The sequence below is a fragment of the Octodon degus genome, unplaced genomic scaffold, assembly GCF_000260255.1.
Source record: "Octodon degus isolate 3935 unplaced genomic scaffold, OctDeg1.0 scaffold00072, whole genome shotgun sequence".
Lineage (NCBI taxonomy): Eukaryota > Metazoa > Chordata > Mammalia > Rodentia > Octodontidae > Octodon > Octodon degus.
In genome coordinates this window covers 8,451,180-8,467,510 of record NW_004524648.1, presented here as the reverse complement: position 1 = coordinate 8,467,510, position 16,331 = coordinate 8,451,180, and the positions used below count along the sequence as shown (strand labels likewise).

At 38.0% G+C, this 16,331-nt stretch overlaps 1 protein-coding gene across 1 annotated transcript in view; it reads right to left on the bottom strand.

Annotated features, from left to right (window-relative positions):
• Nucleotides 1-1,468: 1,468 nt before the first annotated feature.
• Rhot1 (ras homolog family member T1) overlaps nucleotides 1,469-16,331 on the bottom strand; it is an 85,423-nt gene continuing 70,560 nt past the window's right edge. The window contains exon 18 of the mRNA XM_023719855.1: nucleotides 1,469-2,595. Coding sequence (XP_023575623.1) covers nucleotides 2,478-2,595 — 118 coding nt within the window. The 3' untranslated portion in view covers nucleotides 1,469-2,477. The remainder of the gene's footprint in view (nucleotides 2,596-16,331) is intronic.

The window sequence follows — 16,331 nt, the reverse complement described above, 5'->3', positions numbered from 1 at the left end:
GGCCCTTGTGCTTGCCAGGGAAGCACTTATTCTACTGAACCATCTCTCTGGCTAGAATGCTCCATTTATAAGATAATGCAATTGGCAAAAAAATGAAAGCCTTTTTGATCATTAAGTGCTTATTTTCCTTTGCACTCCTGAGAGCTTGTCTGGAGGTTCTGGCAGGGGAACTCAGCTCCTCACATACCCTTGACCAAGGCAATGGTGGCCCTCCATCAGGGAAGGCTGTCTTCTCTGAAGGAGTGCACACCTTCATGAAGAAGGCACATGGCATGGGAATAAGGGAAGAGGACAACTGCCGATGCAGCCACATTACCTGAATCAGCAGTGACAGATGTCACAGTCAGATCACTCTCACATCTTTTCTTAGTACCGTTAGAGTTCCCATCTTCTGAGCAAATAATAAAAGTCAGAAGAAGCTCCTTACTTCATTTCTCTTGCATTTACTAGCCTTTAAAATTGGTGTGAAGGGCCAGGGAGATAGCTCAGCAGCTTAAGCACCTGCCTTGCAAGCACAAGGTCCTGAGGTCAATACCCGGTGCCAAAAAATAATAAAATAAAAATTAAAAAAAAATTAAATCAAATTGGTGTGGAACTGAGGAAGAGCATCTGCAGTGACTCAGGGTGAAGAGAGGAAAGCAGTAAGCAAGCACGCTGGTTACTAGGGGCTGACGACAGGAAAGCAGCAGGATGAGCTGGGGAGGAACTACCACGAACAGGTGTGAGGTTGGGCAGCTGCCACTCTGCCTCCTGTGACTCAAAGACACTCAGCATCAAGTGAGAAGATGGAGAGAAAATCTAAATATATAAATTCATTACTTTTCCACCTCTTGGCAAACTACCTTCTTTCCTGTTTCTCTCAAACAAAATAATCTACAAGGCAATTGATTTAACATACTATTTCAGTCAAAATAGAAAAAAAAAATTGGAAGGAGAGAACTAACTCACTGAGAGCTGTGTTACTGACATAAATTTACTTGGTACATGGGAAATTCTCAGAAAATAATAAAAATGAAGTCACCAGGTTTTTTCCTTATGTCTTTTCACCTCAAATTTGGAGTGAAGACAAAGAAGTATGCAAGTAGATATGGCTACATACTTCACAGTCCCAAAGCTAGTAAGTTATATGGTTATAGCCATTCAAGCAGCATGATCTTGTGAGAAAATGTCCCTCAAATGGCAAAAGAAAAAACCACATTCAATGGAGAAAATGAACATGTAAAAACAACGGTGGATAGCAGATCAGTTAGGTATGTCAGGAAAAACAATATGCCTTTTCTAAGAATAGATTTCCTTACAACTTTCAAATAGGTTTCCCCTTACATGTATAAATCATACTTGACTTCTTTCCTAATGAGCATTAATCTTTCTGCATAAAAAAGAATTTTCAAACTACAAACACAAAGCACAGGACCTGACTCACATCTGTGTAGAAACATTTACTCTGTAAGAGAAAAAAACTCAAGAGCACAGTACACACCAGTTATTTATTTAAATACTTGAAAAGGTCAATGATGGAAAAAATAGGTTTATTGTGACAGTTTATATTCATTAGATTTATTTTATCATTTAAAAAAAAGTGCTGCCCCTAGGTCATCCTAGCCAGATAGAGAACACTTCATGACACATGCAGCTACTGTAATACTATAATAGACACAGCCATTATAGAATGATTTACAAGTTGGGAGGAATCTCAACAGTAGTAAGGGTAACTTGTTTATTTAAACTAAAAACATTGATAATATACAAATTGTTTTTCTTAATTGATTGAAAGGGTTATAAAATTCTACCTACAACATAATCACAGAGGAAGCAACATAATCACATAGATGACATATTTGCTAATTGCTTTTATGTTATTTCTTCCTTAAAGGAGAGCTGGGCACTCAGCTACATAATTTTCTAGACTGCATGATAGCTTCAAGGTTGGCCTACCATAAGTGACAGAAGAAAAGTTGTGTTGGTCATCTGACATTGACTCGTGGGTTTTCAGAAATGAAGAGAAGGTGGTGAATTGTGCCTTACGTACTTACAGAACCCAAAGAATCAATCTGAGTAAGCATGAAATAAATAAGTGGTCCATGAGTAAATACAATCTCTGGGCTAACTTAATCTAGGAGAGGGAGCCGGGTGAGCGCTAACAATACCATGTAGAAATGTCTAGAAACATAATTTTCTAGAACTCAGTTTGGGAGACCATGTCTTATCTGAATATACACATTATTTACAAAATATTCCCTTTTGGCCTTTGAAATTTAGCCATTTTTATTTGGCTATTAAGCTGTTTTCTTTCCATATGCCAGCCAATACTGCAGTTATTACTATCATTAAAATACTCTTATGCGTGAATTACAAACATTAATAAAGTAACTCTGCATGTATAAATATCTCAATATTCTAGCAGAATTTAAAGCATTCAGAATGTACATAAAAGTATTTGTTTTTGGTAGGGCCAGTAGTTTTGTTTTTTTTTTTAATCATCGCTGTTTCAATAATGCTTTATACATGGCAAAGCCCAAAACTGCAAAAACAGTAGCACCAAAACTTGCTCGAAGCCAAAACGTGGAACTCTTGAGGTCAGCTTGTGTCACATGCCTGTAGTCAGAAAATAGAATTAATTATTTAAAACACAATTAGTAGGAACACTTTATGCCAGTCCTATAATGGCCTATTGTAGGGAAGTATTAGCGCACTTGTCAGGCTAATTGCGTACAAAAACATTTACCAAGACAGCCATGTACACATTGCTCAGATAACCGTTATCTTAAGAAAATGACATACTGTAGACATCAGTAATGACAAATACCTTCATAATTAAACGCTACTTGGGAGCTGACATCTAAACATTTATAATTTTCTTTGCATGGGAAATGAAGTTAGAGAAATCAATCCACCACCTTTTAATACTACCATGGTCTTTCAAAATCAGAATTAAGCCTGGGTCCTCACAATTTTGAGGGTCATATTCAAGGACTATAAATAAGGTGCAATTTTTTGTCCCCAGGAATCAAAAGCTGTGTTGTAAGCAGTTAAGTGACAAGTGACAATACTTTTTAAGAGCAATGATTGAAGTCAACTTTGGAAACAGTGAGCCCCATAGACATTTACACCCCCAACACACAAAAAAGCCCAAAGGGGACAGGGGAAGATTTACCAGATTTCATTAACTTGGCTATTACTAATTAGAGAGAATAATAATAACAACAATCTTGATGTTAGTTAGACAGGCAGTGATAACAGTATCAAATAAAGGACCTAAATGTAACATGATGGACTAAAAGGTAATGACATAAAAGAAGCCATATAATGCATGACAAGAACAGGGACAGCCTATACCACAAACTGAGTTTGTGAGCATGCTCAGTTAATAACACTGCTAAGCACCCTCAAGAGTCTCAAGTATGACAGCTTACCATGAAGAGGATAAAGCTTTAAGCAAAGGCTGGAACATTTTATTCAAGTGTCACCAAAGTCTTAGTTAAGTGAACACAATTGAGGTGAATTAAGAATTAAGAGCTTAGAAAGCCCGTGTAGGTTATGCTATTTTACAACCAAGTTAAACAAACAGCTTGGAAGCGAAAGTCAGACATCATTAAAAGACCAAGACACTGACATATGCAAAAGAGTTAAGAGCCAAGAATTCAATTTGTACAAAACTACTTCAGTAATGTCACACAATAAGATTAGTTATCACAAAATGCAATCTATGAATCTTCAGAAATGGAAGTCTACTACACAAGCCAGCGCTCCATGCTCATCATCATGGCCAAGCAACACAGCACTCCAACTCTTCATCCTGACCAGTTTCTATTAAAAAACAAAAAAAAAAAACCCCTCTTTTTTACAAAACACAGAATTAACAGGTCATTCTATCTTGCAAGTTAGTTCTTCCAACAAACAATGTTTTATTTTTTAAAAAAGGGAAGAGGGTATTTCAGTTTTTCTAGTTGGGAAATCTCCAACAAGGCCACTGCATTGGCGGTGGTGGGAAATGTTACCTGGCTTCAAGAAAAAGTGGACCATGAGATGACTCCATGAAGATGGAATCTTCCACAGAGCTGACCGCGTGCACCTGGTGAGTGACACTGCCTTCGTCGTCTGCTAACAGCATCGCACCCCATTCAGCTACCTGGGCTCTTAACCTTTCACACATGCACACAGTTTGGAGTTCACAGCAAAGAAAGGGACTCAAAATAGCATGTCTCAATTAAACACCCCACACATATGTTGGGTTGCCTCCCTATATGATGGGTCTCATGCTTTCTATATTTAAAGTGAATGACAGATTTAAAGTAAATGTATTCTATGGCAGATTGCCCAACTGACTCTCTCTCTCTCTCTCTCTCTCTCTCTCTCTCTCTCTCACACACACACACACCATGGCATGGTAACATACACATGTAATCCTAGCATTCAGGAGGCTGAGGCAAGAGGATTATTGCAAGTTTCAGACCAGCCTAGTCTACAAAGTGAGTTCAAGGCCAGCCTGAACTGCATAGCAAGACTCTGTCTAAAAAAACCTGAAACCACTCTTTAAACATTCACATGCTAGACAAGGAAACCTAAACAAGTTGCTCATGTTCTCTACACAGTATGTCCTTGAGGCTGTTCTTACATATCTGAAACACTGAAAGAAGTCCTTAAACCGGTACCATAAGCAGTACCGACAAATTGTTATAATCCTAAGTATTCAGCTGAAATGGAGCACTGATTATTAGTTATGAAGTTTATAGATGCTTATATCCAGACTATTAAAAGTACAGTAGCTGTAAAAAAGTGATCCAACATGTCAAACTCATGGACCACCAAGGACCTGTGAGAGTAATGAAGCACCTCTCCAACAGAGACGGACAGAGCTCAAAGAGGGAACACAGCTAACAGCGCATGAGGGCTTCTGCTTCAGCTCTGCTCACCTTCTGTGGGTGGTACGTGGTATAGAACCCAGACCCAGATCTTTTTAGGATTTTTATGTTTATTATTTAACTTAGGGGGAGAAAAGGATTAGGATCAAAGTCATAATATTAAAATCAATCAAAAGACATCTCAGAAATATGTATCAAATAAGGGCATCTGTTTTACACAGTTCCCTTTGCTGCCTTTTAGGAAAGTATTATCATTCATTAAGTAAAATTCTGTTTTGGAGACAGTGCCTCACTATGTAGTCCAGGCTCACCTTGAACTCACAATCCTGTCTCAGTCTCCCAAATGCTGGTACACAGGCACACACTGCCGCACCCGGCTATGTATTCTGACAGATTTTGTGGTTTAATATTTTCCTGTATTTTAAGATAGTAATTATTATTTTCCCCAAGTTCTCCCTTCAATAGGCAAAACTGGAGTAGACATTTATATATTAAAAAACAGCACAAATGGGTGCTGAAACTACAGTCAGTTTAAAACTTAAGGCACTATTTACTCCTAAGATATTTCAATGACTCTATCAATGTTATAGATGACACTGAAAGCTACTTAGAAAACTATGCCTTTACCTGACTTTCACACCCCCACCCCCACCCCTTGTTTTGTGAGAAAGGGTCTCTCTAGGTAGTAGTTCTGGTTATTCTCAAACATGATCCTCCTGCCTTAGTCTCCTGAGTGCTGGGATTATAGGTGTCCACCACCACATCAGGCCTCCTTAACATTCAAAAGTTGCAATACCAGACTCTATTTATGAGAAGACATTTATAATGGATGACATACTTGTAACTTCTCAGGTAACAGGCATCACCTGAATACAGATTAGTGGAATCTTAAACATATTTAGTAAGTATCAAAAACTGATTGACATTTGTTACTTCAGGGATCAAACAGTACCAGTTTTATAAACTCGTACCTACCTTTAAATTCAAGACTTTTTCCACATTTAAAATTTTAATTCTTTTAAAATTACTTATTTAGCCAGGCATGGTGTTGCACACTTGTAATTGTAGCACTTGGGAGGCTGAGGCAGAAGGACCACTATTTGAGGCCAGCCTGGGCTATAAAGTGAGTTCCAGGCCAGCCTGAACTGCATAGTAAGATTCTGTCTCAAAAAACACAATCAAACATTCATATAAAATATCATCGTAGAATTAAATTGCACAGCTTTTTTTTTTTTCTTTTCCCTTTTAGTAAGGGTCTACAAGGTCTCACTGTGAAGACAGGACTCACAGTGATCTGCCTGCATTCAGCCTCCCAAGAACTGGGCTTACAGGCATGTGCCACCATGCCTGGTCTCAGTCGCCATCTCAGCGCACCCCAGGGGCAGAGCCAGCACGGCATGCCAGGGATCAAACCCAGCTGAACCCCAGCCGCTGCACCCCAAGATCTGCTTATGTAGGCACTTTAATCTGCTGAGCCATTTGGCCGCCCCCCTCTTTTTTTTTTTTTTGGACTGGCTCAAGCTGCGTTAAGGGCGAGTCTGGTGGGGCATGTGGCGCTGGGGATCGACCTACAGTCCTTTACACCTGAGTTTGCCCAAGCAGGCACTTTAATCTGCTGAGCCATTTGGCCGCCCCCCTTTTTTTTTTTTTTTTGGACTGGCTCAAGCTGCGTTAAGGGCAAGTCTGGTGGGGCATGTGGCGCTGGGGATCGACCTACAGTCCTTTACACCTGAGTTTGCCCAAGCAGGCACTTTAAACTACCAAGCTAACCTACAAGCCCCCCAACACAGCTTTTTGAAGTTTACTTTCATTTCAGTAATAAAAAAGGTAATGTATAATCATTAGAAAATAAAATGGCAAGCTTCCTTTTAGACTCTTGGGGAAAGACTATGGTACTAGAGAATGAACTCAGGGCCTTGGCATTGAGTTACATCCTCAGCCCTTTTTTAAGACAGGGTATCCCTAAATTGCTCAGTTCCCCAGGTTGGCTTCAAACTTGTAATCCTCCTGCTTCAGCCTTCCAGAATGATGGGATTAAGGCATATGCCACCATGCCTAACTCTATGCATTTTTACGCAGCTTCACATATAGTATGTATACTTTATATATAACTCAGTATTGGAATTTTTCCATAGATTGTGGAAATACTTTATATATGGCTACGTTATATTCCATCCAATTCCTGGTTATCTCCATTTACTGGTAATTATAAATAAAGAGATGAATATTTCTCTTTATAACATTTTTCACTCTAGCCAGGCATGGTCACGCATGCCTATAATCCCAGTACATAAGAGGCTGAGGCAAGGGGGTTGACATGAGTTTCAGGCCAGCCTGGGGTACATAATGAGACACTGTTTCAAGAACAATATAAAAGATCTTTTGCTCTATTTAGCTTATTTTCCTTCAGACTTGCCAGACATGAATATTACAGGATCAAAAAGTGGATGGGGTTGTATGTAGAGACATTCTCTTTTTTTTGTTGTTTTTTTTGTTTTTGGTACTGGGGATTGAACTCAGGATCTTGTGCTTGCCGAGCAGGCACTTACACCGCTGAGCTATCTCCCTGGCCTTGAAAGATTCTTTAACCTAGCGATACATCAGAATCATCAAATATTCCAAATGATCTATTTGGAATAAGATCATTTAATTCAGCAATATCTCTTTTTAGAACTGAAGAAATATTAATGCTGGGATATAACCCCAATTAATCCTTTGCAGCTTGTCAGAGATTGCAGGTTCTTTGGAAAATTTTAGCTTAGAAGTGCTCAAGGCCTTTCTCCTCCTATCTAGCTAACAGCTGTCAAGCTCTCCTTAACACAGGTATGACAGCCAACCAACAAGTCTGGATTTGGGTATCAGGAGAGGTGATTCTTAATCCAGGGTAGAAAATTTTTCAAAATTTAGACTATACTGAGTTAAATGAACTGTTTGTATGAAGTTGCACACAGCGTATATAGGGTAACCAAAATTCCTGTGTGCTCCTTAACTGAGTATCAGAAGGGCATAAAAATGTATTGGATTAGCTCAGAAATTTATTGTTAAATTTCTGGTACAAAAACATGAACTAAAATCTTTATTGGGTCAATATTGAAACAGTGATATACAAAGGGAATGTTATCAATTGTAACGTCCTTTAGCCCAGGGAATTAAATCCATTCTAATTATTTCCAAATAGAATATTTTAATAGTCCAGTTGAAATTGTTTTTATAATTTGTCACAGATTTTTCTGTGTAATATATAACAAACTATATTATACAAACATAGAAGTCTGCAAAAATCAGAATTTGAAGCCAGGTATGGTGGTGCATGTCTGTAATCCCAGCACTAGGGAGGCTGAGACAGGTGGATGAGTTCAAGATTCAAGGCCAGCCTGGGCTACTCAGTGAATCCAAGGCCAACCTGAACTACAGTCTTTAAAAAAAAAAAGAGGGAGGAGAAGAATTCACAAAGATCTAGGTATCGATCAATCTTATCTTTGACTATAGGCTATACGGCAGAAAAAAAGAAAAATTTAGAACATATTCAAAAGCAGCAAAAGTGAAATATTTTACTGTGTATAACTCTACCCAGAGTATACCCACATAATTTCTCAGAAATGAATTCAAATTTATTTATTTTCCCCCCTCTCTGAGATTGGTTATTGTTATATTGCCCAGACTGGCTCTAAACTTGCAGTATTTTTGCCTTAGCCTTCCAAGGGGCTTAGATTATAGGAATGGGCTATGAATTTGAATTTCTTATTTTTCATTCTTATCTTGCCATTTTATCCTTCTGAATACAACTTACAGGTGTACAAATGCACTAGTATGTACTGTCTCCCAATTTTGTAATTATTCCTTTATGTATCTCAGGTATGAGTATTTATGATAATACTTTGAAACAGCCTATATACCTGTAATACATATGTGCTTAAAATCTGGGCAAGAGTTATCTATCACTTTTGTGTCTGTCTTTGTCTGCTTACACTATGACCTCTGTACTGGAAATCAAACCTAGGGGTGCTCTACAACTAAGCTATATCCCAACTTATTTTATTTTTTGAGATAGATTTTGCTATTCTTTCCAAATGCAAGACCTGAAGTTGTGATCTTCTTGTCTCAGCCTCCCAAACCACTGTTACAGGTAGGGACCACCATATCCAGCTCTACCAGCTACAATCTTCTATGTTTACTTCTAATAACAATGCAAATATTGCTAATTGAGGATGGAACCTAAGGCATGCCAGACAAGCACTCACCACTCAGCTATACCCTAGTACTGCTAATAATTTTCTTAAATGGAACTAGAAGACAAAATATTTTAGTACAATATCTCTCAAAATAGGTTAAGAAATCAATATGCAATATCTAGTAACAACAAACTGCAGCACAAATCATAAGCCAGCTGTTAACTGAGCATGCCTAAATAGTAACATACTTTGGAAAAGGACATAGATAATGCACCAAGTGAAGAAATGCTTCATCAAGCAATAAAAGAACCCAAACTTACAGATGATCATAGATACACAGGAGATGTTGTAATATCTATGTTAACTAGTGATACTTGGTGATACTTAAAAGAAAACAAATTAAGCAAACCCATTCTATCATGTTTTTTAATACATTAACCAAATGGTAAATTATAAGCAACAGCATCAGTGGCTGCTTACTTACTGAGACTCTATAACACACTCTTTATAATTTTAAATCTGAGTATGTCTACAAATTCAAAGAATAGCCTGTGATGATCTTTATACATGTGGTGTTTCCTTTATACATAGACATTTGCTAAGACATTAAAATAGGACTTCTTTGGATGTCATTTTATTGTAAGTATTCTAAAAACTTCTGATTCCCAATGTCTAACAACATTAACATTCTAAGAACACATCCTCTTCATAGGGGAATCCTATGGAAAAACAGTTCATTTTGGTCTGATAGTAAAATCCTTTCTTTTTTTCTGGTGATGAGGATTGAACCCAAGGTCACACATATGCTAGGCTAAAATCTTTCCTTTAAAAAAAAAAAAAGGTCTCAGGACAACTTCCATGAGTCCAAGGTTACCCTGGACTGCACGGTGAATTCAAAGACAGCTCAAGGCCAGACTCCTGTCTCAAAAAAAAAAAAAAAAAAAAAGCCTCCTTGCTGGGTGTGGTGGCACACACCTGTCACCCCAGCACTTGGGAGGCTGAGACATAAAGATCTCTGCAAGTTGGAGGCCAGCCTAGGTAGGTTACACAGACAGACCCTATTTCAAAACAAAACAACAGGGCTACTTATGAGTAACATAATTTAAACTACACAAAGAAAGCTTGTTAAAACAATTCAGGTAAGTGAAGTCATTAATGAATGGCATAAAATAAATGTCACATAACTGCTAAGTTAAAAATACATTGAAAGCATAAAAATGCAATGGGTACAGATACAGCCCATCAAATACTCCATGTGAACTATGCACTTAGTTGCCCAAGAAAAATATCACTACTAAGAAAGTAAAATGAATAATTATATGGCTAATCATAGTTAAGATGGAATGGAAAAAAAAATTCAAAGGAAATCACACCAAAATAATAAACTGTAAAATAAATAACTTTTCATTAAGCAGAGGTTAGGAAAAGTGGGAAGATTATACACAGAAACCCATGTGTGAAAGAGATTAAGAGGATTAAAATACAACTAAGTAGCACAAACATAAAAGTAAGCACCTAAAGGAAAGGACAAATTAAATTCACAGTACTCTAGAATACAGTAATAACCTCATGCAAAGCAGAGGTATTCTCAAGTCAGGGTACTTAAGTAAAACTCCTGGGTAGTTGAAACCAACAATCAAGCTTATTCCTCCACAATGAGGAATTTATTATTTTCAGGTTTATAAAGTATTTAAAAACTAACAGATTCAAAAGTTGTTTTTCTCCAGTAGCATGACTTACAGCACTGGAAAAGAAAGCATTCCCAAACATCAAAATCACCAGATCACATGCTAATGTGCCTCCAAATGTATTTAAATTCAAATAATTCTAGTTACTCATAAATTATTCTAAAGAACATAAACCACCCATATTTTTCCACCTCAATCTGGCTCTCACAATTTTACTTACTCCTGTTTGTTATGTAGACAAAGGCTTCTAAAAAGAAACCAAACAAACCCATAAACCTAACCAGATCTGAAGATTGAGACTGTCTTACCAAAGAACCAAGTTCTAAGGGAGAGAGTTGTGTTATTTCGCACTATTCTCAGATGTTAAAGTCAGTAAAAAATCAATTTAATTGGAAATTAAAAACACCCATTAGTACTTCCTACTTATAGTGTCAGTAAAAAAGCTCAACAAAGACATTTTTTTTTTCTGGTAAATGGGTTGAAAAAACCCTAACAGTTCAGAAATTAATTGATTGAAACTGCCTAAATTCATAATCATTGTTGTGGCATATTCTTTTTTTTTTTTTTTTTTTTTGAGATAGGGTCTCACTATGCAGTTCAGGCTGGCCTGGAACTCACTTTGTAGCCCAGGTTGGCCTTAAACAGTGATCCTTTTGCCTCAGCCTCCTGAGTGCTGGAATTCAGTGTGTGCCACCATGCTCAGCTACATTCTTTTTTTAACATGATGACTAAAGTCATTGAAAATATAACCAAAGTTTAAAAGAGAAAACTTAATGATATAATATTTAGAAAGGTACTTAAAAGCAAGGAAAACATTTGTATCTTCAAATTTTGCCCCAGTGCAAAGCAGATTCCATTCTAAAGCGGGTATTTAAGAATTCTGAATGAGTAAATTAAGGTGGTAAAGAGGGAGATGAAAAAGTGGGAAAATGTATAATATCTGGTAATGATTTCTTTTTTTTTTTTTATGCATTGAGTACAGGATCTCACTACACAGGACAGACTCATAGGGATGTCCTGTTTTCAGCCTCCCTGGCGCTGTGACTACAGTGGCTGGCTCAGTACACTCAGGGGGTGGGGCCGGTGCAGCATGTGATGCTGGGGATTGAACCCCAGTCCTGACGCTTGCCTAAGCAGGTGATTAGTCTGCTGAGCTATCTCACTGGGCTGATGATTTCTATCTCAACAACCATAATTAGTACAAAAACACTACAGCAGTATACTAACTTAAGTTCAGTATGTATATAACCAATATTTGACTGCCAGTTTCTTTCCATATATGCAATGAAATTTTTGCCTAAATAAAAATGTTAAACCATTTAGAATCTTTTACAGATCTAAAACACTAACCATGAGGGTCGGGGAGACAGCTCATCAGACTAAGTACCTGCTTAGGCAAGCACAGCAATCAGGTTCATCCCCGCCTCCCCTGTACCACATGCCATGCTGGCCCTGGCCCTGGCCCCTGGCACACTGATCTGGCCACCTAGACAAGTGTGGTGGTGCACGCCTATAATCCCAGCGCTGTGGAGGCTGAAAACAGGAAGATCACTAGGAGTCTAAATTGCGAAGTGAGACCCTGTACCCAATACACTAAAAAAATAAATAAATAAAACACTAAGCATGGAAATTCTAATTTCCAAAAGTAAAGATTTAAGAGTTACTGCTTTTTTTGTTTTGTTCTGTTTTGTTGTTTTTCTTTTTGGTGGTACCAGGGATCAAACTCAGGACCCTGCACTTGCCAGGCAAGCACTTATTCCACTGAGCTATCTCCCTGGCCCCAAGATTTACTATTAAGTGACACCCTGCCTTACTGAACAAAGTACAAACAAAAATCTTCAAATGACTATTAATGAATCTTTTTTATGTTTATGCAACATCAACATACATCTAATATGGCAATTCCATACTAGCCAAAGTCTACCAAACCCTGACAAACAATAGGAAAAAGAGGTTCCATTCTCATTCCATCATCGAAACCTTTTCTCATGGCAAAGAATAAAATACTGCATGGAGAAGAGACATTTTCATTCATTGTCTTATTTTTGCCTCCATTTTCATGAGTGCAGGATATAGCTTAAGACTAAAGTTGCAAACTGGTGCCTTGTGAACATGCTCTGTTCTGAATAGCACTTTTATAAATTCTTGAGATTTTATTCATTAAATATCAAGGGAAGTAAATAAAAAATCTTTTTTTTTTTTTTTTTAATTTAAAGACAGAGTCCTGTTATGTAGCCTAGGCTGGCCTTGAACTTGAAGCAATCCTGCCTCTGCTTCCCAGGCTTCCGGAGTGCTGGGATTACATGTATGTGCCACCACAACTAGTGAAAAAAATCTCAATTCTTAGTCTTTTGTAAAACCAGAAATCCTAGCAACACTTGGTGTTATAATAACAAGGGCCTTTAGCTAAATAGTGACTGCCTTTTAAGACAGAAATGTTGGGCCAGGGATATAGATCAGCAGCACTGTGCCTGCCTGGTAGTGCAAGATCATGAGTTTGATTCCCAGTACCAAAACAACAACAACAAAAAAACAGGGCTGTCATAGTACCCAGCTCTCCCTGTTTCTGACCCTTGACCACCATCAGTCATTTATACTATGCTTTCAGATCCTCCAACTTGAATTTTTGACCCCTACCTTACTTACCTGTATCTGTTTACAAACTGAAAAAACATCAATATGGAACCTATAAAATTCCACTGTACTTCTATTATTACTATTATTTTGGTGCTAGTTTATTGGAACCTCAAGCCTTCACACTGAGCTACACCCCATTTGCCTAAGTAGGACTCTTTTATTTTATTTTGAGACTGGGTGCTACCAAGTCACTAAATTGTCTAGGCTGGGCTTGAACTTGCCTTGAACTTGCCCAGAGTGCTGAGACCAGAGAGATATGCTACCATGCCTGGTTATTCCACTGTACTACCAAATAAGTAAATGAAGTACCAACAGGGGTAAGGATGTTCTTTGAAAAGCACAATAGTTTCTCTACTCATCTTTTTCATCCTTCCCTTTTACTAATTTTTTTTTTAGGAGACAGTTTCACTATGCAGTTCAGGCTGGCCTTGAACTCAGCGATTCTCCCACTTCAGCTTCCCAAGTGCTGGGGTTACAGGTATGTGTGCCAACACGCCCAACTCTCATTCTCCCCCCACTTTTTTTTTGTGGTATCAGGGATCAAACTCAGGACCTTGCACTTGCCAAGCATGCACTTATTCCACTGAGCTATCTCCCCGACCTGCTTCATTCTTTCCATTTTTGATTATCAGATGGCAGCAATATGAGCTGACACTACTATTAAATTACTTTTAGTTTATAGATATGACAAAATATACTGATTTCTCTTTAAGGATCATTTATAGAGTAACTATGAGCATATCAGTTTAAAGCACAACTAAGCTGTTTCATCTGAAACCTGGTTAAACTGCACTAAGAAAAAAAAGCAAAAAACAACTATCACCAGAGATGCAGACAATGAATCAGTCTGCTATAACAAGCAATGAAGAGTTCTCAAAATAGATAATAAAACAAGTGATTTGTGCTGAGCAATTACTGGAATGCAAGGTAGGTTCACTAAGACATTAAGTGGATGTCACTTCTTATTTAGATAAATCACTACACTGGCAGGTCAGAGAAAAGCTTTTTCCGTAATCTCTGATAAGATGGTAAAATGTGGTTGGATACTACATTTTTAATTGGTTGAAAAATCCTTCCCCAAGAATTCTGGACCTGTCACTGGCAGAATTCTATAGTGCAGTAATAAAAGGCTTGTTCACTTTATTTCTCCTTTCTAACCTTTGGTATACATTATTTTTGACCAGTAACTTAAAAGACATACCTACCAAATTTGAAAATAACAAAATGCTGAGAGATATATAATGGGACAAATGATAGAAATAATATTTAAAATGACTGAACTAGAACAAATGGAGTTAAAAGAAGACTATGACATTTACTAAAGGTACATAGGTATCTGCATTTAGGCTCAAAGATTCAACTGACAATGTCATGTCAAACAATTAGAGAGGGACAGCTGCTTTAATAGCACTTCATATGAAAAAAAATCTGATTTCAATTAATCCCAAGGCAATATATGTGGACAGTGGGATGGGCTGTTAAACAGTTAACTCATGCACTAGACAGGTGCTATGCTATATGTGAAATAAGACTGTCTCCCCGACTAGCCAGACCACACCTGGAGCACTGTTGTCTCTGCTATGTGGTACCTCTTAGGAGGTAGTGTGAAAACATAGGGGGCTTTCAGATGGGGACAACCAGGAATGGTGAGGCCACTAACACATCTAATTTAAGAAAAGGCTGAAAGAAATGGAATGTTCTACCTGGAGAAGAGAAAGTTAGGGGAGGCATGATGGCTGTCTTCAAATGTCTGTAGGGCTGCTATGTTGAAGAGGGAGTAGAATAGTTGTATGTTGTTCTAAAGGGCAGAACTAAAACTAAAGGAGAGAAAGTTATAGGGAAGATATTTTAGTTTAAAAAAATAGAAGCAAAAGCAAAAACCCTTGCCAAAGAAGAAAGCCATCAACAAATAAACAGCACTCTCCCTGGAAGACAATCTTCCAGGAGGGTAGGCCAGACGAATCTCTTCCAGCTCTAAGATTCCCAACAGCAGAGCTCCTAAGGTTGTTTGGTTTGAACTCGCCTTGTATGCTCTCAGTCAGGGAAAGGATGTCGGTCTGGGTTACTCCTTCACAGGATGTCACTCAAGAGGAAGGAGGCAGAACTCCTCCAACACATGAATGAGGTAATCCCTTCAAAGCAGTCCCCTGAGATGGCTGTATTTTTATTCTAGAGCTGCTAGGGCTAAAAATATCACCAGAATTCTTTTAGAATGCCATCAAAATCAGTTTTCTTAGTCACCTAAGAAACAGCTTTACTGTTCACACACAGAACTACTATACTCCTGGTGGACACAAACCACAGTCTTTTCACAAAGGTAGAGTCTAATCCTCAGTTCAGCTACTGGTAGACCAAACAACTAACCCACTTCTAAGCAAAATCTACTATTTGGCTTGTTCCTCTATCTTAATCAAGCTCAGCTCGCAATGATGTCCAAATGATTTCAAAAACTTAATTCATTCTTAGACACATATTAAATTTGATGTCAGATACAAATTAATATAACCTATGCCAGTGGTGCTAAACTATGGCAAGCATGCGGAAGCAGGCTGTTTGTCATCACTGAAAGCTCTATAGGGATTTTTTTTTTTTTTTGGTACTAGGGATCAAACTCAGGATCTTTTGCTTGCTAGGCAGGTGCTTAAGCCACTGAGCTATCGCCCCATCCATGAAAAGGTTTGCCAAAACTGACCTAGGGTTTTTTTTCTTTTTAACCTAGGCTCTTTTTTTTTTTTTTTTTTTATGCCAGCTCAGGATGGATGCCTTAAGGTCTGGTCTGGTAAGGCAGGAGGATCTGGGAATCAAACCACAGAATTCTGAGCCTGACTGCTTTGCTTAAGCAGACACTTAAACAATTGAGCTAATGGGCAGGCCCCCTAATCTAGGCTCTTAAATGCTCGAAAAATATAAAACTGACTCAAATAAAGGTAGCATGATCAGCATAAGAATGTAACCCCCCAAGTTCATTGCTT